A 23,397-nucleotide genomic window follows, 5' to 3' on the forward strand; every position below is an offset into this window, starting at 1 on the left:
TTAGAGTTTGGTATTATGTGTGAGATATTATATCCCATCTCCAAAGGAGCCTTTTATAGGGAAAACAAACTCATGTTTCAAAATAAAATAATTAAGCCATTCTTCGATCGTGCATAGACAAGCCTAATACTTTACTAGGTTTCCCACTCTTAGTCTTTTCTTAATATTTAGTGTGATTCTTGTTATTTTTTAATCTTCTGCAAAGGTGTTGTACTAAAGCATATGGGTCGGACAAATCGAATTTCTTATCTCAAAGTTGATATAATACGAGTTGAGTTATGCTCAAGTTGATAGTACACATTTATTATTTTACTAGTCACGCACGAAACACATGCAATATATATTATGAAATCTTGTAATTTTAATTAATTGCCCTTAGATACCTTCTTATATTCATTAAGCGCAAAGGAGTAAGAAAAAGTTCAGGGCTAGAGAGCCCATAACATAACAGATTTCGTAATGATTACAGAAAGCATGAATATTGATAGCTATATGTGAGCTGCATTATAGTCTTTGAAGAGTTGGTTGTGTGAGCGACCAAGCTCCAACCAACGAGCAGATATATCCTCCCATGTGTGGCTATTAGCGGTGTCCTTGAAGCACCATTTTTTTCGTTCATTCCAAATGGTTCCATAAAGCTGCTGCGACCCAAGTTGAAGTGGATGATATCCTTGGTGTTCGAATATTGATTGTGGCAAATATGATGTTGGAGCAGAGATCAACAGAATGTTTTCCCTGTCATTATTCCACCCAGATGATCTCGTTACCTTTTCCCAAATAATCTTGGCAAAATAAAGAACCAATGGATAATTAGACTTTTTCAGCTATGAGATTACCTCCATTGGAAGCCCTTTAATTTGAATTTTACATATATCATAATTTCTCTAAAAAAAGGAAAATAGGCTAAATTCAATTTAGAGGTTTGGAAGGTTTGAGCTTATCTCTCATAAATGGAATAACTGACCATGAATTTAGATTTAATTTAAAAAGATTAGGAATAGCACAATCCATATTTAACGGATGTCCTAATCTTCACATGTATTTCCTCACTAAGTTTTCTCTAAATTTTAAGATAAAATAATTAACCTTAATACTCATAATATTCTCTCTTAATAAAGTTTCAAAAATTTTACCATTTAAATATATCAAAAGTTTACCATTTAAATATATCAAAAACTTCAATATTATCAAATATTGCGAACAATATAATATTTGGTGTAATTACTATTTACGATTATTTTTTTAAAAAAATACGATGGATTAGTGGATTAGTAGTTGCACCACATCCCCATTAACAGACCATCCCTTAACACCATCACTCTTTATGGTTAATTACTAACTGAGCACCCCTTACCACCATTACTATTTATGGTTATTTCTTAATGTGTATTATTATATTATTTGATTTATATATATTTCTCTTTCGTTTTAGGAATTTTGGTTGTTAAATATATTGTTAATTTGATATTAATTATATTAATTATTTTCCACGTTTCTTTTTGTTCTTTTTTTTCAAAAAGTTGGTATTGGATGTAATCTACAACGAATTTTTGTTTTTTTCTATAATCTGTAACGCCTCGACTTAGGAGGGAGACATGAATTAAATGATATTACATCTAAATGAGAGGTATTCTGAAGAGGTGAAAGTAAAGTTTAAAAAAATTAAAAATTACTACTTATACTAACAAGGTGTACTTTTTTTTCAATGGCTCAATCATAGGAACTTCAAAGTGAAACGTGCTTAGTTGGGGTAATTTTCTATAGGGTGACCACTATTTTCTTTTCTTTTTTTTTGTAATATTTTCGTAGTATATATTTCTTAGATATATAATATGAAAAAAAGAAGGAATGCCAAGTTAAAAAAAACAAATAAATATAACTAAAATGAAATAAGAAATATAGTTTACAATTCCTTAAATGAAGAGATAAATACATATATTAAAGGGAGAGTGGTGGATGGAATATTAATCTCTAATTTGATTAGCAATAGTTGACGTTGTTTAAAGGGCATTTATAACAAACACGCAACACAAGTTATAATAATTAAGTTTATACCACACATATTTATTGTTTGAAAAAGTGACAAAAACAAAGGCTAACCTACATATACAAGATGTAAAATGTCGCAAATGCTCTCATTACGTTACTAATACATATATGCTTAATACATATGATATTTCTTGGATACTCTTGATATACATTTGATAACCTTTATTGGATCTTGATACAGTCGATGAACTATGATACTCTTTGATAAACTCGATATCTTTTGATACACCTGAACACCTTGATATACATAATAACTCTTTGTTATACTTGATTTTTTCTTGATACACTTGATACAATTTAAGTTTTGATACACTAAAATGATTCACTAATAAGTTTAATACACTTGATGTCTTACTAATAAACTTGTTATGCTTCATTGGTTCACTCAACAAATTTGATACACATGATACACATGATATGTTTGATACACTCAATGTATGTACTACATATACATTATTCAATTGATCAAATACATTTGATATGTTTAAAGTCCTACTTATACACTTGATACACTATTAATATACACTTGTAAAATTGATTGATATATACCTGATCATTCACTTTACTAATATATGTTCATATATATACTTTTTAATAATAATATATTGTTGATATACTTTGTTATGATACATTGAATTATATTGTTCATATACACATATTTAATCAATTATAAAGTACAATAAAATGCATAAATTTTATAAAAAAAGAAGAAAAAATCACGTAGTAAGTATATCAACGAATTAATACATATAATATAAGTGCATCACAATACTGATATACAAAACAGATACAAAGTAAAATAAAAACAAAACCAATGTAAAAAAATAAAACAAAATCATTTGAAATTAGATTTAACTCAAAGTACACATCAAAGCAAGTAGAGAGTTATAAAATAGTTATTTTAAAATACACATTGACCTCTAGACCAATCAAGATATACACTAAGGACTAACCGTTTTATCATTTCTAAGATAGTTATTTTAAAAACTGTCATTTAATTTAGTTATTAAAGGTCGATAAAAATGGATAATTATAATTGATGACAATTTTATGAATAATAATTAAGTATGTAGCAACATTTTAGAAAAAAATTGCAAATATAACAAAATCTATTGATGATAAGACTCTTATGATTTATCAGTGATAAAGACTCTTATGGTCAATATTTGTAATATAGTCTATCAGTCATAGACTTTTATCCTTGATAGAGGGACATATTTTAATATATTTGCAATTTTTTAAAGTATTGTTATAGTTAATTATTTTGAATCTAATTGTTATATTTGTAATGATCCCTAAAATTAACGTATAATGCAATTTTGTATCTAGTGTAAAAACAAACCTAAATATCGGACATAATAAGGAAAAAAACTATATACCATATAATAATTAATCGAGTTAATTAAAAATAGAAAAAACTTTAAAATTAATTTCCACATTCCATTCATACAATGTGTATTTTATAATCCAACGATCTAATTCAAATTTTATGGAAAAAGTATTTTATAAATTTTAAAAAAGAAATAAATTCATTCTATGTACTCCAATTGATATAAAAGCATCAATATATGTTTGTTTATAAGTCCAATTGCAAGTTTTAATTTTCAAGTGCCATCAACTTGGAAGATTGTTTATATGTTATTGTGTGTGAAAAGGCTATATATTGAAAGTCGTATTGAAATAACAATAATCCAAATGAAATTCTCCTCTATAGTCAACCCACATTTATAGCCAATAAAAAATATTCATCTTAAGGCAATACTACTCGTCCAATTGGGTATGTTCTACGATGTTATTGACACTAAATTTATAGGCAAACTCCTCTAACAATAATAATATAGAGAAATTTTTAAAACTAACAAATTTTACAAAATATTTATAATCTATAGTAAGTTTTATCTTCGATAGTTATTGATATGTTATAACTAGGGATAGAAGACTATCATTTATAAAAGACTATCATTGATAGCATCTAAAATTTAGTTATAAATATTTTAATTTATTTTGTTATTTTTAAAAATGTTACAGGATAACACGACACTCTCCTTACTCAAAGCATATTCAAATAATAACATTAACACGTGTAATTGATTAGTCTAAAGGGCCATCAAATCAAAATTACAAATATATATTGATTTGTACACTATACATTTAAACAATGTGTCTACGATTGCTAATCAAATTAGAGATTACACAACTTGCATCAAACTTTTCAATTAAATAAAACCCCACTAGCTAAAGAACATTGAATGAAGTCGAAAATTTTGATTCCAATATGGATTTTGATTTAGTCTAACTAAATAGTGCATATATATTTTTTTTAATAACATTAGGGTAGAAAGTACGATAATGGTAAATACCCCTTGACACCATTATCATTTTCGATTAATTACTAAACATTATATATATTTTTTAGAATTTACACTAGATAACAAAATCTTTTAATAAAATTAATCTTCTATCACCTTTATTTAACATATTGCAAATATAACAAAATTTATTAATAATATTAGACAAGTAAAAATTGATGTTAATTTATTTTTATAAATTATAAAGTTACCTCTTTCCTTCCTTCTAACCTAATGTAGTTGGAATAATGCATTTATTCTTTTAAAATATATTTAAACTATAATCTCTTATGTAATTAACTAAAATATTAATTTATTATCTTGGCCTTTCAATTTTTAGTTTTAAACTTGTGAAAGACTATAATGCTCAAACCATTGCTCTAAATATTCAAACTTTTCTAAACTAATGTATCTCTGGGCTTCCCTCCAGCCTTATGTACTCCCTTTATTAATAAATTTTGGTTTGTGAGCATTGCTCTCTCACCTTGTTTTCCTCTAAAAGAACACTAAAATAAAAGTTATTATATGTTACCTAACTTCTAATATATATGTTTAGAAATAACTATTAAGAATAAACTAATTAAAACTAAAAGATTTCACATTTTTCTTTACTAGTAAAAGTAAAAGTGTGTGTAGTACACAACATTTGAGCTCCACCCAACAAACTCTTCAACAATATAATCTTTCAACCATCAACCCAAAAACCAAAAAGTAATTTTTTTTTTGGTTAATTACTCACCGTGGCATGTTATCTCTCTAAATATCAATACTTTGTTATAATTGTGTGGACTTATCTCTAGCCCTTCCATGAACTTTGTACCTATTGAGCTTTATTGAATGTATATCGAGTATGACGAGGGTGTTAAAAGGGTGTCCACTTAGTAAGGATGCTTGGGTGCACCTACTGACCCACCGTTGGTATCCTTAAAAAAAGTGTCTGCTATCAACTTGAACACTTACTATTTGCGGATGATATATATTACTCTTGTAGAAGATAGTGATAAATATCTTTCTAATCTAATATTTGTCCTACACGTCTTCAAAGCGGCTACAAGTCTCAACATATCAATAAAACAAAAATCCTCTACTACGACAGTTGTTTATCTCACAAAATGGATGGAGAAAAAAATTGCCACAAAAGGAGAAAAAACATGTTTTTGGCAGGAAAAGACAGAATTTTTTGTATAATACTTTTCGCGACAGTTATTTGATGTCATAAAAGATACATAAAATAATGTATTTAATGTATGAAAAAATTAAATTTTTATTTAGGATTAAAGCTTAACCCCTATCGAAATACCCTCATTCCATTTGTGCCCGTCTCTTCACTCCAGCACCCGGTTCTGTCGCCCATCTCCAAACTCGAAGAAGGCCATCTCTGGACGACACTCAGTTTCGTCACTGCCACCACCCCCTCGTGCCCGTCTCTTCACTCTAGCGCCGTCGAAACCTCCTCTACTAGACGACGAAACATCCTTTGTCCCAATACTTACAATCTGTGCCTATAATCTCCAATTCGTTGCAATCTCTTCAACATTCAAACCACAACCGTCACCTACTCTATCGGTAAGTCGTATGTTCCTTTCTCTTTCTCTATCTCTCTGTGAAATTGTTCTCTGTTACTCTTTCCCTCAACTCCATGGATCGTCGGTAAGGTGTGAAATTTTCAATTTCGTATGAATTCCATCTTCTATATCGAATAAATCCACCATCTCTTCTATCAATGTTGAATAAAACAGGGCTGAAACTATTGCTATTTGCTGGGGAATTCAAGTTCAATACATACCTATAAATTACCTGGGTGTTCCTTTGGGAGGCAAGCCTACTTCCACAAATTTATGGGATAATAATATTACATAAAATATTAATAAAAAGCTCAGCAACTGTAAATATTCATACATATCAAAAGGTGGTAAATTGACTCTCATCAGTGCAACTCTTGAAAGTTTTTCCACATATCAGTTATCCATATTCAAGTCTCCCATTGGTGTTTGTAACAGTATTGAGCAACTGTGGAGGAATTTCTTGTGGAAAAAATCCCAAAGAGAACGATATATAATTCACACATCTTAAAATAGACTAAAGTTACGGCTCCAAAAGACAAAGGTAGCTTGGGCATCAACAGAATTACTGACATAAATTTTGTTGTATTAAGTAAATGGCTATGACGTTTCATCTCTGAAAATAAACCTCTTCGGAAAAAATTGATATCTACCAAATACACAAAGGATTCTATTCGTGGCTATCCAACAAAAGGTAAATTCATCAGTTTAAAGGCCCCGTGGAGATCTCTTATAAAAAGGATTGATTGGTTCCTTATAAATATAAATTGGTAGCTCAACAAAACGGTGAAAAAAATTCCTTTTGGAATGGTTCATGGAACAAAAAATCCTCGCTCTCTCTATACAAGCCTAGCTTTTTCTCCCTCTCAAATCTTTAATATGGAAGTGTAAAAGAGATTTGGAATCAATAGATTCGTGATTGGGATATACATCCTAGAAGGCCATTAAAGAGCATCGAAATACAACAATGGTCTCAGCTGAAAATCTTTCTCCCTTCTCTAAACTCATCCCAAACTACTGGTATGCCTAAATGGAAGCCGAATAATGATGGACAATTCATAGTTGCATCCATTAGAAAAGACATCCATAATATGGAGCTAAGAGAATCATAGCAACATCAAGACAAACACCTTCAAAATTTGTGAAAGTCTAAAAATTTCCAAGAAATGTAAATTTTTGAAATGAGATATTTTGCATAAGTGTATCAATAGTTGTGAGAAGCTCCAAAGAATTAAGACTACCAAATTGTTGCCTTGATCCAAATTGGTGTTATTTTTGTAAAAAGCATTTAGAAGATATCGATCACATATTCATCAATTGTGTTGTTACTAAGGAGATTTGGGACAAGATCACATATACAATCAACTGACATGACCACTTAGCTTCACTAACATATCTTACTTATGCCAAAACATTTGAAGTACAAATCAAAAATCTTACAGGCTTATGGAGATCCAATCTCTATAAAAATTATAGTGCTATCATAGTTGCTCTAAATTAAAATTCTTTTGTATAACTTTAGTTCTTGCTTCATGTTCTGATTTCTTTATTATAATGAAACGGGAATGATGAGAGTGTTAAAGGGGTATCCACTTAGTGGAGATGTTCGGATGCACTTACTTACTCATTATATCTTTTTCAAAAAAAAAAAAAACTATCAAATTGAAGATAATTCAACTGACATACACTTGTATATTATAAACTTTGAGATAAGAAGTTCAATTTCTCCCGCAAATGCTTTAGTCCGACACCTTTGCAAAAGATAAAAAAAAAATCACACGAAACAATAAAAAGAAAGACTTAAAGTAGTGGGAAAACCTAGTAAGGTTTTCTACATTAAGGTTCATCTCAAGGCAAGACTCGTCCAATATGTTCTACAATGTTATTGACACTAAATTTAAAGGCAAACTATTATAATAATAGGACACTATATACCTACTTGTTATCATTTTCAAATAATAATATTGAAACGTGTAATGGATTAGTCTAAAAGACCATCTAATCAAAATTACAAATGTTCATTTATACACTATACATTTAATCCATGTGTCTACAATTGCTAATCAAATTATAGATCATACAACTTGGATCAAACATTCAATTAAAAGAAACCCCACTAGCTAAAAAACATTGAATGAAGTTCAACACATTGATTCCAATATGGCTTTTGATTTAGTCTAACCAATGCATTTTAATTAAGTATATTGAATCAAAGTGTTGTGGGTTCAATTTGGTTGTAAAATGTGTTAAATAATATATAATTAAATTTATTTTTATTTTTCAGTTTAATTAAGTTTTTTGGTCAACCAATAATTTAATATGATATCAAAGCAGATGGATCAAAATTTTCTGTGTTTGAGTCCGAGAGAAAAGTATTAAATGATATATAATTAAATTTTCTTTTACACATCAGTTTAATCAGTTTAAGCTTTTGAATCAATAGATAATTTATGATGATAAAATAGCATGCAAATAAAACTAGTATATTTTTTTTGTTTTTCAAGACTAGACATGAAAACGAAAAATGGAAAGTCTTGGAATGAAATAAATTAAATCTAAATTCATTTTATTAAGTTATTCCATCTATGAGAGATGTGAGTTCAAACCATCCAAAACCTCTGAAGTCTTTATGATATATGTAAAATCCAGAAGGCTTCCAATATAGATATAATCTCAAAATTTCATCATAATTCTCACTTACTATTTTTTATTATTTTGATTTGGATTATTTGATTGCCTTTTTCCTATTATCATTTTTCAAAATGTTTAGAGCATAGACTAGCCCATTTATACGTTTTTGTGATAAAACCTCTCTCTCCTATATTAAAAATGGTTATGTAGTGAGCAAATTTACACGTTTCTTTTATACATTTTTCATTAACTTTTGTATTACCTTTTATAAAGTTGTTTTGACTTTTCAAGTAATTTATGTGATTTATTACATTTTATTCCGAAAAAACGTGACTTTTTAAGATAAAATGCATTTGTTTGTGGTAGAAGTGTCTACATTAGTGCATTGGTCGTTCCGATGTACACGTTAGATATGATGTAATGCGTAAAAAAATATTTATATTTGTATTCTTATTAAATATAATTTAATGAGAGAAAAATTTTTAAAAAATTATTAAGAAAATAGAAGATTTAATTAATTTTATGTAATAATTCTATAATTTAATTACTAGCTAGAACAATTTTTCTTCCTTTAAAATAGATAGAAGATTTTTTGTATTTTTAAAGACTATAACATGACAACACTAAAATAAAAGTTATTATATATTACCTAACTTCTAATATATATGTTTAGAAATAACTATTAAGAATAAACTAATTTCACATTTTTGTTGACTAGTAAAAATAAAAGTGTATCTACTGCAAACTTGAACCATATTGCTTTTGTATTATCAACTTTCAGATAAGAAGTTTGATTTCCAACTTTAGGATAAGAAGTTCATATTTCTCCTGCACATGCTTTAATCCAACACCTTTTCAAAAGATTAAAAAAAAAAAAGTCACACTTTACATTAAAAAGAAGACTTAAAGTAGTGGGAAAACATAGTAGAATATTAAGCAATGGCTTAATTATTTTTATTCTGAAACATGAGTTTGTTTTCCCTACAAAAGACCCCTTTGGAGATTGGATGTAATATCTAACACATAATACCAAACTCCAATTCTCTCTCGATAATCAACACCTTCCTTTCATTTTACAAGTAGAACATATGGCTGTTTCTGAGCTTGATTCTGGAAAGGGAGAATTGAGAACAATTTTGAGCATTGATGGAGGTGGCATTAGAGGCATTATTCCAGGAGTTATTCTAGCTTTTCTCGAGTCCGAGCTTCAGGTAATAACAATGCATGCATACATCTCGATTTTTTTAATAATGTTAAGATCCCACCTTGAAGAAATTCAGAAATCTAATTAACTATTTCTATAAAATACATGAGTTACTCGTCTAATCAAACTAAACTAACACATGAAATCTAAATGAGCAATGACATGCATGACATGTTAATTAGAATAGTTACAGGTAAATCAGTGTCCCTATATATATGAAATTTTAATTTTTGGTTATTTTAATTTGATACACTTTTGAGTAGAAATTGGATGGAGAAGATGCAAGAATAGCAGATTACTTTGATGTAATTGCTGGTACAAGCACAGGTGGTTTGGTTGTCTCCATGCTTACAGCTCCCGAGAATAATCGACCTTTGTATCAAGCGAAAGATATTGTCCCTTTCTATAAAAAACATACACCAGAAATCTTCCGTCAACCAAGATGGTTAGTAATTTTCTTTTATCTCTTTAAATATAATTTGAAAAGCTAGCTTTAATTGATTTGTTTACTAAATTGGTGTTTTATGGTGTAAATAATGCAGTCATTTTTTAAGTCCATTGACGAATAGGTTTTGGAAAGTTATGGGGCCAAGGTATGACGGAGAATACTTGAAGGAATTGTTAGACAAAGAGCTTGGAGTTGTAACACTCAAGCAAACTCTAACACAAGTTATAATTCCTACATACGACATTAAACGTCTTTTCCCTGTCATTTTCACTACTGCCGAGGTATGACAAAATTATTTACTTATGAATTGCTGTTTTAGGCCTAAATGAACTAAATTTTAAAAAAGAACATTAACTTACATTTGTGCAGGCTAAAATGGACGAGTTAAACAATCCATTATTGGCTGACGTTTGCCTCAGTACCTCCGCAGCACCAACTTACTTACCTTCTCATAAGTTTGGAATTGAAGGAAATAGTAATATATTTCATATGATTGATGGTGGAGTTGCAGCGAACAATCCTGTATATTACTAATTCTCTCCCCTTATTAAAAAGTAGTAAAAATAATGTTTTTTTTTTGTTTTTTTTTGTTTTTTTTTGTTTTGAATTGATCGTGATTAATTAATGAATTAATTAATGTGTTGATATATATTTGTTTAGACATTAACTGCAATACTGCATGAGAAAAAAGCGATGATCATCCGGAGCGAATTAGAAACTGAGAAGAAGAATAAGGAAGCAAAGTTAAAGATGTCTCCAAAAAAGTTGTTGGTCCTTTCTTTAGGGACTGGTTCATTTAAAAAAATTGGAAAGTATGATGCAGAGGATACTGCCAAATGGGGAATTTTGAGTTGGGTCCACAAAAATAAAACTACACCTATCATTGATATCTTCAGTGATGCAAATGCTGATATGGTGGATATTCATCTTGCTACCATGTTCCAGTATGATCATGATCTTCATAAAAACGATGGTAATAAAAAGGATAATCATCGTAAGAAGGATTATCTTCGTATTCAGGTAATATAAACAATCAATTGAGAATAAAACAAGTAGTATATGTACGAGTACTTATGGATGAATAAACACTTTGATGTATTACTATTATTATTTTGTACATAACAGGCTGCGGACTTGAGTGGTGATGAATTATGTTCTGTGGATATTGCAACTAAAGAGAATTTAGAAAACTTGGAAATTGTGGGAGAGAAGTTGCTGGATGAAACAGTGTCAAGGGTAAATTTGAAAACTGGAAGGTACGAGAAACTTTCTTCTAAGAAAGGAACCAATAGAGAAGCCCTTGTTAAGTTTGCTGAACGTTTGTCTAAGGAGAGGAAGCTACGATTGTCTGGTTGAGGAGGAAGAAGCTAAGCTTAAGTCATTTCCATTTCAAACATGTTTTTTTCTATTTTGTATCATTTTATGCTTTAAATAATTTCATGTACGTGTCCGTTTGTGTGTGTTTAATCCTTTAATTTCCATATATTAGTACAATAAATTATTGTAAAAGTAGTCTTTTAAGACTATATTAATTATGATGTATGCATCCTTTTTTATTTCAATAAATTATAAGTATGTCATTTCCTTTTATTATTTCCTTGGCTATATTTTACGTGTTTTCATCTATTTATCCCTCTCATTTGACTGTGCAATAGAACCATTCCATCCATTCGTCTTCTTTTCGAATACACAACCAAGAGTCTTGATCATAATATATGGATGGGCGGAAAATGTTCTCTCTATAGTAGTTAATCAATGTTGTCAAGACCAATTTTCCGGGTAAAAGATTATATTGTTTGACTATTTGTTGATTAATTCATAGACTCGTCATGTGAACTATGAGTTATATATGATGTTATCTGACTATCAAACCTAATTAGCTGTCTGATAATGCTGGAAAAATTCCCTTAATATAGAAGATCAACTCGGGATGTCAATTCCTAAATTAACTAAATTGCATATCTATTCAATTAATATATTGCATTAAGTTCTTGAATTGATTAGAACATTAGATTATACCTATCCAAAATATGAATTTGAGGTCAAAGTTTTGATTCCCTTTCATGTGTTGTATATAATCTCGAGTTTAAAAACATTAGAATAAAAAATAATGTGTTATGTATAATTAGAATAGTAGAATATTAACATATTAATTCTATGTTTAGTTTCTTTTAAGAGAAACAGGGTGATGGAACATACAACTATCATTAATCATAGAAGAAGTTACAGATGGAGGGCTAGAGTAAAGTAAAGCCTCAAAGAACCATACAGATTAGTTGAAAAAAGCTGCTAAGTTTAGTGAAATAGCACTCTTGAGAATAGTTTTTAAAGCAAGGATGCCTACTTGACCACATTCCCATCAGAATATTATATGTTTTCCCGAGTGCCTAACAAGCTTATTTTTGTGTCATTGAAAATTGAATTATTTCTTTCCATCCAAATGTGATGTTTTTTATGTTGTTGTATTTGAGTTTGCATGGAGATAGACATGGGTCTTTTATACTTGTCTCCTGCTGCATAATCAACCCAATTTCCTCTCTAGACTTTTTCCAAAGTTCCTGTGCTTTATAGCAATGGATAAAAGCCAGGTTCATATCCTCATTCGCTGATCTGCATGCTGATACACACCAGTTTGGATTTAGGTATAAAGTCGGAAACCTTTTCTGCAATATTTTCAACGTGTTCTTTAGTGTTTTAAAAAAGACGATAATAATGAGAATATACTAAAATAGAAAATTTTATATTATCGGACTTCTAATATATATATATATATATATATATATATATATATATGTTTAGAAATTGATTATTTAGAAGAAAAACTATTTAAATTACATGTGTTTTGTTACTAGTAAAAATAATTTGTACTGTCAACTTGAGCCTTCCTCAGCTTGTGTATCAACTTTGAGATAAAAGTTTGATTTTTTTTCGCACATGCGCTTTTATACAATACACCTTTGCAAAAGATTTTTTAAAAAAAGAAGCAAGAATCACACTAAATATTAAAAAAGAGACTTAAGAGTGGGAAACTTAGTAAAGTATGAGGCTTGTTTATGCACGATCGAAGAATGGCTTAATTATTTTATTTTGAAACATGAGTTTGTTTTCCCTATAAAAGACTCCTTTGGAGATGGGTTATAACATCTCACACATAATACCAAACTCCAATTCTCTCTCCATATTTTAACACCTTCCTTTTCATTTTACAAATAGAACATATGCCTGATTCTGAGCTTGATTCTGGAAAGGGGGAATACAGAACAATTTTGAGCATTGATGGAGGTGGCATTAGAGGCATTATTCCCGGAGTTATTCTAAAATTTCTCGAGTCTGTACTTCAGGTAATAACAACACTTACATTTTGATCTTTTTTTGTTTTTTTGTTTTTTATAAAAAGCTAAGGTTGAAGTTGACTTTAAAATATTGAATAATGTTAGGATCTGAGATCACATTGAAACAATCGGGAGAGATCTAATCTAATAAGAACTAAACTAATATATATATATATACGTATATATTATATGTGGACCAAAGTCTATATGAAATCCAAATAAGCAATGACATGGCAGGTTAATTAGGATATAGTTACAGCTCTCTCATTAATTGTCCCTATAAGTTTAATTTGTATATGAAAATTTTGATTTTTGGTTATTTGATACACTTTTGGCTAGAAACTGGATGGAGAAGATGCAAGAATAGCAGATTACTTTGATGTAATTGCTGGTACAAGTACAGGTGGTTTGGTTGCCACGATGCTTACAGCTCCTAACAAGAACAATCATAAACGACCTTTGTATGCAGCCAAAGATATTGTCCCCTTCTATAAAGATCATGCACCAAAAATCTTCCCTCAGTCAAAGTTGCCATTGTAATTTTCTCTTCGCTTAATTTATATAATTTTCAATTACAAAATAAAGCTAATGGTTTTGAGATGAAACATCATACCATAAAATACTAACTTGGTGTGTTGTATGGTGTAAACGCAGTAATCCTTTGAAATCAGTAACGGATGTTTTTTGGAAATTTTGGGGCCCAAGGTATAAGGGAGACTACTTGAAGGATTTGTTAAAGAAAGAGCTTGGAGATAACACACTCAAGGAAACTATTACACCAGTTATAATTCCTACATACGACATTAACCGTCTTTTCCCTTTGATTTTTACAACTGCCGAGGTATGAAAATTATTTACTTATAATTGTTTCACAATAATAAGAATATTTATTCCTCAAATGAACTAATAATTAACATTATATTAACTTGACATTATTTGTTTCAGGCTAAAATAGACGAGTCAAAAAATGCAAAATTGCTTGACGTTTGCTTGAGTACCTCCGCAGCACCAACTTACTTACCTTGTCATGAATTTGAAACTAATGGAAATAGTCGTAAATTTAATATGATTGATGGTGGAGTTGCTGCGAATAATCCAGTAAGTTCATTGAAAAGTAGTAAAAATAATGTTTTTGTTTTTAATTGATCATGATTAATTAATTAATTAATGTGTTGGTATATATTTGTTTAGACATTAACTGCAATACTGAATGAGAGAAAAGAGATGATCCTCCGGAGACAATTAGAAACTGAGAAGAATAAGGAAGCAGCATTAAAGATAACACCAAAAAGGATGTTGATCCTTTCTTTAGGGACTGGTTCATTTAAGAAAGTTGGGAAGTATAATGCAGCTAATTCTTCCACATGGGGACTTTTTGGCTGGGTCCAAAAAAATAAAACTTCACCTATCATTGATATTTTCAGGGATGCAAGTGCTGATATGGTGGATATTCATGTTGGTACTATCTTCCAATATGATCATGATCTTCATAAAAATGATCCTGATAAAAGGAATCATACTCGTAAAAAGGATTATCTTCGTATTCAGGTAATAAACCAATTTGACAATAGAGCAACTAAGCAAGTAATAAATGTATAATTTATGTATGTATGAGCTAGTACAGTACAAACCTTTGATGCATCATTATTATTTCGTACAACAGGCTCAGAATTTGACTGGTGACTTATGTTCTGTGGATATTTCAACGGAAAAGAATTTAAGAGACTTGGAAACTGTGGGAGAGAAGTTGCTGGATGAAAGAGTGTCGAGGGTAAATTTGAAAACTGGAGAGTTTGAGGAACTTCGTCATAAGAAAGAAACCGATGGAGAAGCCCTTTTAGAGGAGTTTGAGGGACTTCCTGTTAAGAAAGGAACCAATAGACATGCCCTTATTGAGTTTGCTAAACTTTTGTCTGAGGAGAGGAAGCTACGACAATCCAGTTGAACAATGGAGAACCCAATTCCATTTCAAATATGCTTTTTTCTATTTTGCATCATTTTCTGTTTTATTTAATTTCATGTACTTATGTATGTGTGTGTTTAATCCTTTAATTTCCATGTTTTAGTACAATAAATTATTGTAAAAGTAGTCTTTTAAGACTATATTTTATGATCATCTATCCTCTTTTAATTTCCATGTATCCTCTTTTTATACCTACAATGATCTATAGATTGCCCATCACTATCAATGAGACCAATTGGATGCATAAATATATTTTTGTGTGGGCCAGGCTTAAACATTCACTTTATAAACTATTGATGGGAAATGGTCCTCTAAATCCAACTTTAAATAAATTAAAAATTCAACGAGTTTTTTAAAAAATATAACAAACGGTCAAAATATTTACAACAGTTTTGAAAATGAAAAAAGATCTTATGTCTACAATCAAAAATATTAAAAATGTCGGGTGATTAATTGACTTGAAGTAAAAATAAATTAACATTGTTTAGGTTTGACTATTCCTTGTTACACTATTGTTTGTTTAGGTTCGATTTTTTTAAGATTCTTTGCTACAAGATCATTTGTTCTCGTCCACAATTGTTTAAATTTGGGTAGTTAAATTTTTTTTTTTAATTTTTGTAGACGATTGTTTAGATTTGTTTAAATTTCTATAGACAAATCTAAACTATTTTTTTTCAAGATTTTCATGTATATAATCGTTTAGATTTGACTATTTGTTGGTCCAAATCTAAACGATTTTTTTTTACTATTGTTTGTACACAATTGTTTTTTCAACGATCTTTTATATTTGACCCATGATCTTGAACAACCAAATAACATTTAAAAAAACAATAGATGTTTTATATTTGGTACATGATCTTGAACCAAATAACCGTTTTTTAAAAACAAATTGCAAAAAAAAAAAACGATGGAAAAGAAAAAAATTTGTTGAAGATGGAAAGAAAGGGAAACCTGAAATATTTTAAAAAGTAGCCTGTTTCATGAACTTATTAATTTTGTTGCACGAGTGCAAATATTTTGGTGTTTTGTTATATTTATAAATATTAATAAAAAAAATTAACCATTAATTCAAAATTCAAGTAAAAAGAATAAAAATGAAAAAAAAAATTGCAATACAACCGATGGAAGGTAAAGATGAAAAAACATTAATGTTAAATTGAAGTTTACGTTTCAAATATCAAATATTTGGTTGGAAAAAGGAAAGGAATAGTCATGGGCGGATCTATTAAGGGGTCAGGGGCACGTGTCCCACTCACATTCTCGATTTTTGTATTTTAATATTAGTTTTGAAGTATCAAATTACAATATATTTTAAAAAATGCATTTGTTTTGTTATATTTTGTCTTTGATATAGTGGTTATGCCTCCTTTAAAACTTCAAGGTCTTGGATTCGAGAATCATCCATAGTCGCATCTCCTACATATGATTTCTGAATGCGTCCATGTTATAGGAAAGAATGAAAATAATAATAATAACAACAAAATTTCTACCACTTTTCCTTAAATAATTTATAAAGTACTTGTTTTTTCTTCTTTCTTCTTCTTTTTTTTATCTTTTTGAAAGGTGTGTATATTTTTAATTAATCCCAAATTTGGGGTAATTGGAAAAAGACTACCACAAATCTTTTTCATAAAAAAGTAGATCAACAAAGTTGACTAATTATATCAAATTACAAAAAGGTTTTTTTATTATTATCATTATTTTGTCTTTTGTGTGGGAAGGAATGCGTCATTATATGTTGGTCATGCTTAAGCCAATGTAAGGAAGGAAATGTTGGATCTAAAATGGAAAGATACATGAGTTATTTATTTTTTTTCATGTTATTTCCTATCATATTTGTGTTAATTCATGAGTCCATGCAAATATTTCTTTTCTGTTTTTTTTAGGTAAAGAATAAAATCACTCATAGAGAACCATCCTTCTTCATCATTCAATATTCTCTTATTTCTTTCAATCCAAATAGACAGAGTGACAACAACAATGTTAAAGAAGATAACATGCTTCTTTCCTTTGGGCTTTCATCTGCATATATATTTGCAAAGGGAGGCATAATTCTAAACGTTGAAAGATTGATTTATCAAAGCTCCAACTTTTTTCCAAATACCTTTGGTACTAAAAGGACAAGTGATGAAAAGGTGGTTCCTTTCTTCTTCACCTGATTTGCATAGCCTACACCAAGAAGGTTTCAAAGTTCCACATCGAAAGTCTTCTCTGTAAGATTGCAGTCATGTTGATATACTCGTCGAGAATAGACCAAATGAAAATTTTACATTTTTTTGAAAATAAAATGTGATTGTTTATCCATAAAGGGATGATTGATTTAGGCCCGGTTTAGAATGACTTATGAAAAAAAGTTTTCTAAAAAGTGCATTTTCATTTAAACATTTTTTAAAAAAACTTCTTGAAAGAAAAACATGTGTGTTTGGCAACTTTTTTTTTTCAAAAGTTATGTTCTTGGGTAAAAGTTCGTTTGGTTTGTAATAGAGTACATGATTTTACATATATATATATATATATATATATATATATATATATATATATAATTTGTCTGTGGATAATTTGATAGAAATTCGAATTTGTCTGTGGATAATTTGATAGAATGTTCTTTAAGGTGGTTGGGTTCAATCACTGTAAAATGATAATAAGAGTTTGCTAATACTGATCATTGGAAGTCACATAGTGACAATCACAAAAGAAAATAATTGTTGGCAGTTGGCCGATAATAGTCATAGAAAAACGATTGACAAAAGTTTATTGGTAACGGTTACCATAAAACAATTGACAAAAATAAACCTACAACAGTCACAAAATGACTAACAAAAATTGATAGGCAATTGCCACAAAAAGAATGGTGAAGGAAAGTTGACTAACCATAGTTGATAGAGATGGTTTTCAAAGGTTGGTTGATGAGAATAGCTAAAGGTATTGGTTCGACTGTTTCATATAAATTAGGAAGACTAATCATTAAATACACAAAATTTATTTTCCTAAAAGTTGGTTTTAGTTGTTTATCATAAATTACATTATTTGATAAATTTATTTTTTTCAAAATTTATTTTAGGTGGGTTGCTAAACATGTGATTTTCTTTTTCAAAACAAGTTATTTTTTAATTTAATCACTTGAAAATGCAATCCTAACACCTCTTGATTTGTTGAGATGTTTATAGAAACGTTGAAAATTTTATGCACGGTTAAATTTAGTTTTTTTATTTTAGTATAACTTATACCTCTTATAATTTTAAAATATGTTTAATTGATCTTTTGTTTGGGTTAAAATATTCTTACTTTACTATATCTATATTGGATCTATATATGTCAAAACAATTTAAGTAAAATCACAAAAAACTATTACTTAAAATTTTGTTATATGATACAAACTTTACAAAAAAAACAAAAAAAAAAAAACTCAAGATTGAATTGGATCCATTTATTAATGAGTTGAAAATTGGGATTATTCAAAACTAATTATTGAAATTTATTTATATGGATGATTGAATTGAGGAGGATTTATATATTTGAGAACTATTTAAAATACCTTGTCCATAATTATTCCAACTACTTTTTAAAATACCATTATCCCAACGTTATTTTAACAAAAATAAGGAGGGAAGACCAAGAAGTTAATGATATTCACAAATGGATAGTCACAAACAGCAAGATGATCTTTTTTTTTCAAGCAAATTTTTTGAAATCGTAGACTTGATCTATCATTTTTCAACAATAGTAAAAAATAGTGAATTTGACAAAAAAAAATTGCCATAATAAACATTGATAAACAGTACTATATTTTTATTAGTGGTATTTATATAAACAGCGATAGAAGTCTATAAGTTTTTTTGCTACAGCATATCAATGACTATCATCTTTTATCACGATAGCATATCAATGAATATGAGTAATAGAATTTGTTATAGATAGTAAATATTGTATAAAATTTATTATTTTTTAAAATTCTTTTAAAAAATGCTATTTATATTAAAATATTTTTCTAACTACCCTATTTTTATCTTTATTTATTAAAATAACATTTTTTTAAGGGAAGAATTAAAAATTGGCAAGTAGGCAAGTGAGAACGATATATTTTTTAATGATAAAAAAAATCATGGGAGGTAAAATATTAAAAAATGAAAGAAAAAATAAAAAAAGACTCAAGTGGGAAACCTAATTAATTAGTAAAATATTAGTAGCCTCGTTTGACGTTTATGCATATAATTATTTTATTTTGAAACATATGACCTTGTTTAATTTTTCCCCTATAAAAGACCCCTTTGGAGAATGGATAACTTACACATATAATATATTTACTTCCAAACTCTAATTGATCATCTCTCAGTAACCCCTTCCTGCTTTCATTTTACAAACTATATTCAACATAATATGGCTTCTGAAGTTGATTATAGAAAGGGGGAATACAGAACAATTTTGAGCATTGATGGAGGTGGCATTAGAGGCATTATTCCCGGAGTTATTCTTGAATTTCTTGAGGCTCAGCTTAAGGTAACGACGATTACACTACATTTTAATTTTTTTGTTTTTAAAGCTCGAGTTGACTTTAAAGGATTTGAACAAATGTTAGGATTCGTTCTATGTTGATAAACTACAGTGATCTTACTAACTATTTCTATAGAACTCAACGAAATGTCATTTTTTTCTAACATGGTACTAAAGTCGATGAAATCCGAATTTACGATGGGCATGCCATGATAAGGATAGTTACTCCCTTGTTATTTGGACATCGAATGTTAATAAGTAATAACCGAATTGATAAGAGTTCATGAAAACCAAAAGAGAAGAACAGATGTGTTTCCAATTAATTTCAATCAGTTTGGTCTAATAACATTTATTATTTGTATACCTACAGCTTTTTACGACGAAAGCAACTTTTCATATAGTATCGACTTTTAAAAAATATATTGTTTGTCTCTCACTGTATGAATATACACAAAGAAAGTGTTGGTGCAAATACTGGAAGCAATATCCTTGCTTCCTGTACTCCCTTTCTAATATTAATGAAGTGGGAATGATGATGATGATAAGTGGGTGTCCACCTGGTGGAAATGTTCGAGTGCACCTACTGACTCATGTATCCTTTACAAAAAAACAAAAAAAAATATTGCTGAATGTTTGGACATATAGATGAGAAAACGTCATAAATTTGGTCGCCTAGACTAAGCAAATGGCACGGACGCTTGGATGGTGGACGCCTAGACTGGTAGGTGCCTAACTACAAAACATAAATTTGTTAGATGAAGGTTAGGTCGTGAATGACGCTCTCTTTAAGACATTTTGTGACTCTGCTAAAAGTGCAAACAATTCTTAATTTGCCACGTGGATAAAACAGACAAAATACTTCATCGAAGTTACACTGAAGTCGATCGAAAAACCAACACTCTCGAATGACTTTGCTCGAAACAATCAAGAAAATAGAGAAGAGTTTTGAGAGGATTGGAAGGACTATATATAGTGAATAGGTTTGGTAACGCATCAATGGTCATATAAAAGCATTAACACGTAAGACCTATAACACCTTAATGGTCAAGTCAGTTTATTTCTCAACTCGCCACACCATGGCTCGTCCGTCCGACCGAATGGCAGCGGCATATGCTCGTGTGAAGATATTAACAAACCCATATTTTTCTATCTTTCCATCCCCTCTAAAACATGGGTACTCTTAGCTTATATGTAATTTCACAGTCATCAACTAAATCTAAACCATCACTCATAAACCTCAACAACGTTGAACGAAGCAGAGCAGAGAGCTGAACAGAGATGGTGAAAATGATAGACGATGGTGTGTATGAGAGAAAAAAAGGTTTCACGAAGTGAAGTAATTTAGAAATGAGGATTTTTAATGTCGGTATAAACTGACATTGTATCCTCTACCATATCGTCGATCGAAAACGGACATTAAAATTAGTTTTTGTTTTTTTTCATCTTGTCTAACATTGTACATCCATGCTTTTTTTTCAATGTTAAATGCATAATATCTTGTAGTGATCCTAAGTTTATATTTGATAACTTTTGACTAGGAATTGGATGGAGAAAATGCAAAATTAGCAGATTACTTTGACGTAATTGCTGGTACAAGCACAGGTGGTCTGGTTGCCTCCATGCTTGCAGCTCCTGACAAGAACAATCATAATCAACCTTTGTTTGCAGCACAAGATATTGTCCCCTTCTATAAAGATCATGCACCAAAAATCTTCCCTCAACCAAAGCAGTAATTTTCTTCTCCTTCATATAATTTTCAATTTGCAAAAAAGCGCTTCTCTCCTAATTGTGGTTTAATTTCCCTTTACTAAATTGGTGTGTTTTATGCTGTAAACACAGTTATTTTTTAAGTTCAGTGATAAATAAGTTCTGGAAAGTTATGGGCCCAAAGTATGATGGAAAATACTTGAAGGAATTGTTAAACAAAAAGCTTGGAGATCTAACACTCAAGGACACTCTAACGCAAGTTATAATTCCTACATTCAACATTAAGTATCTTTTCCCTGTCATTTTCACTACAGTTCAGGTATGAATAATTATTAAGTATAATTGTTTTATAATAATTATTTTATGTATTAATCCTTTTTCCTCAAAATTAAATGAACTAATCAACATTAATTAATTGTGACATTTCTTCAGGCTAAAATGGATGAGTTAAATAATCCAAAATTGGCTGACCTTTGCCTCAGTACCTCTGCAGCACCAACTTATTTACCTGGTCATGAATTTGAAATCAATAACTCCATAGGAACAATTCGTAAATTTGATATGATTGATGGTGGAGTTGCAGCGAATAATCCTGTAAGTTGTTCTGATCATCTCCTCATTGAGAAGTAGTAATTAAAACTGTTTTGGTGTTTTTAATGGATGATTTAATTAATTAATGTGTGTTGATACTGTTTTAGACATTAACTGCAATAATGCATGAGAGAAAAGAGATGATCATCAGAAGACAATTAGAAAGTGAGAAGATCTGCAAGGAAGAAGATGAATGCAATAATAATATAACATCAAAAAAGATGTTGATCCTTTCTTTAGGAACAGGTACACCTAAAAAAAATGGGAAGTATAGTGCAGCTGATTCTTCCAAATGGGGAGTTTTGGGTTGGGTCTACAATAATGGAACTACACCTATCATTGATATTTTCAGTGATGCAAGTGCCGATATGGTGGATTATCATATTGGTACCATCTTCCAATATGAACATGATTTTCATAAAAATGATAATAATAAAAGAGATCATTCTCGTAAAAAGGATTATCTTCGTATTCAGGAAGACACATTGAGTGGTGATTTATCTTCGGTGGATATTGCAACCAAAGAGAATTTAGAGAACTTGGAAAAAGTGGGAAAGAATTTGCTGAAGAAAACAGTGTCAAGGGTTAATTTGACTACAGGAGAGTTTGAAGAACTTCCTCATGAAAAAGGAACCAATGAAGATGCACTTATTCAGTTTGCTGAACGTTTGTCACATGAGAGAAAACTACGATTTGCCAATCGATGAAGAAGCCAAACTATTCCATTTCAAACATGTCTTCTCCCTTTTTGTTTTCATTTTCTGTTTGATTTCTTGTGTGTGTGTTCAATAATCCTTTTCCATGTTTGAGTATTTTAAGACTATGATCTTATCCTTCTTTTTCTTTCAATCAATAAATTATAAACCTGTCACTTCTTTTTACATCATATTATTTATTTCTTAAAGTTCAAAGTCGAATCCAAGTTGGATCTAGATCTAATCCAAACTCAACTGTTGCCCAGTCTGGTGCTATTCAGCCTTTTCATTAAATTGGATTCGATATGGGATCTCTCTTTTTTAAATTCAGTCGACCTATGAACTAGATCATTTGACATGTATTTTGATCCATCCT

The 23,397-nt window shown here is 29.7% G+C and overlaps 3 protein-coding genes across 3 annotated transcripts; all 3 read left to right on the plus strand.

Moving 5' to 3' along the window:
* The first annotated feature begins 9,560 nt into the window (after positions 1-9,560).
* LOC101216103 (patatin-like protein 3) lies at positions 9,561-11,835 on the plus strand. Its single transcript, XM_011651065.2, has 6 exons — positions 9,561-9,801; positions 10,058-10,239; positions 10,337-10,523; positions 10,612-10,764; positions 10,903-11,262; positions 11,368-11,835. The coding sequence occupies exons 1-6, from the start codon at positions 9,679-9,681 to the stop codon at positions 11,596-11,598; spliced, it is 1,236 nt and encodes a 411-aa protein (XP_011649367.1). The 5' UTR covers positions 9,561-9,678; the 3' UTR covers positions 11,599-11,835.
* Positions 11,836-13,405: 1,570 nt separating this feature from the next.
* LOC101214827 (patatin-like protein 2) lies at positions 13,406-15,787 on the plus strand. The gene is made up of 6 exons (XM_011651858.2): positions 13,406-13,583; positions 13,914-14,110; positions 14,229-14,415; positions 14,520-14,672; positions 14,766-15,122; positions 15,238-15,787. The coding sequence occupies exons 1-6, from the start codon at positions 13,461-13,463 to the stop codon at positions 15,517-15,519; spliced, it is 1,299 nt and encodes a 432-aa protein (XP_011650160.1). The 5' UTR covers positions 13,406-13,460; the 3' UTR covers positions 15,520-15,787.
* A 4,056-nt stretch (positions 15,788-19,843) lies between these two features.
* On the plus strand, positions 19,844-23,212 carry LOC101215065 (patatin-like protein 3). The gene is made up of 5 exons (XM_011651066.2): positions 19,844-20,034; positions 21,567-21,757; positions 21,868-22,054; positions 22,168-22,329; positions 22,434-23,212. The coding sequence occupies exons 1-5, from the start codon at positions 19,915-19,917 to the stop codon at positions 23,031-23,033; spliced, it is 1,260 nt and encodes a 419-aa protein (XP_011649368.1). The 5' UTR covers positions 19,844-19,914; the 3' UTR covers positions 23,034-23,212.
* Positions 23,213-23,397: the final 185 nt, after the last annotated feature.

This window comes from Cucumis sativus, chromosome 2 (assembly GCF_000004075.3).
Source record: "Cucumis sativus cultivar 9930 chromosome 2, Cucumber_9930_V3, whole genome shotgun sequence".
In the NCBI taxonomy this organism is placed as follows: domain Eukaryota; kingdom Viridiplantae; phylum Streptophyta; class Magnoliopsida; order Cucurbitales; family Cucurbitaceae; genus Cucumis; species Cucumis sativus.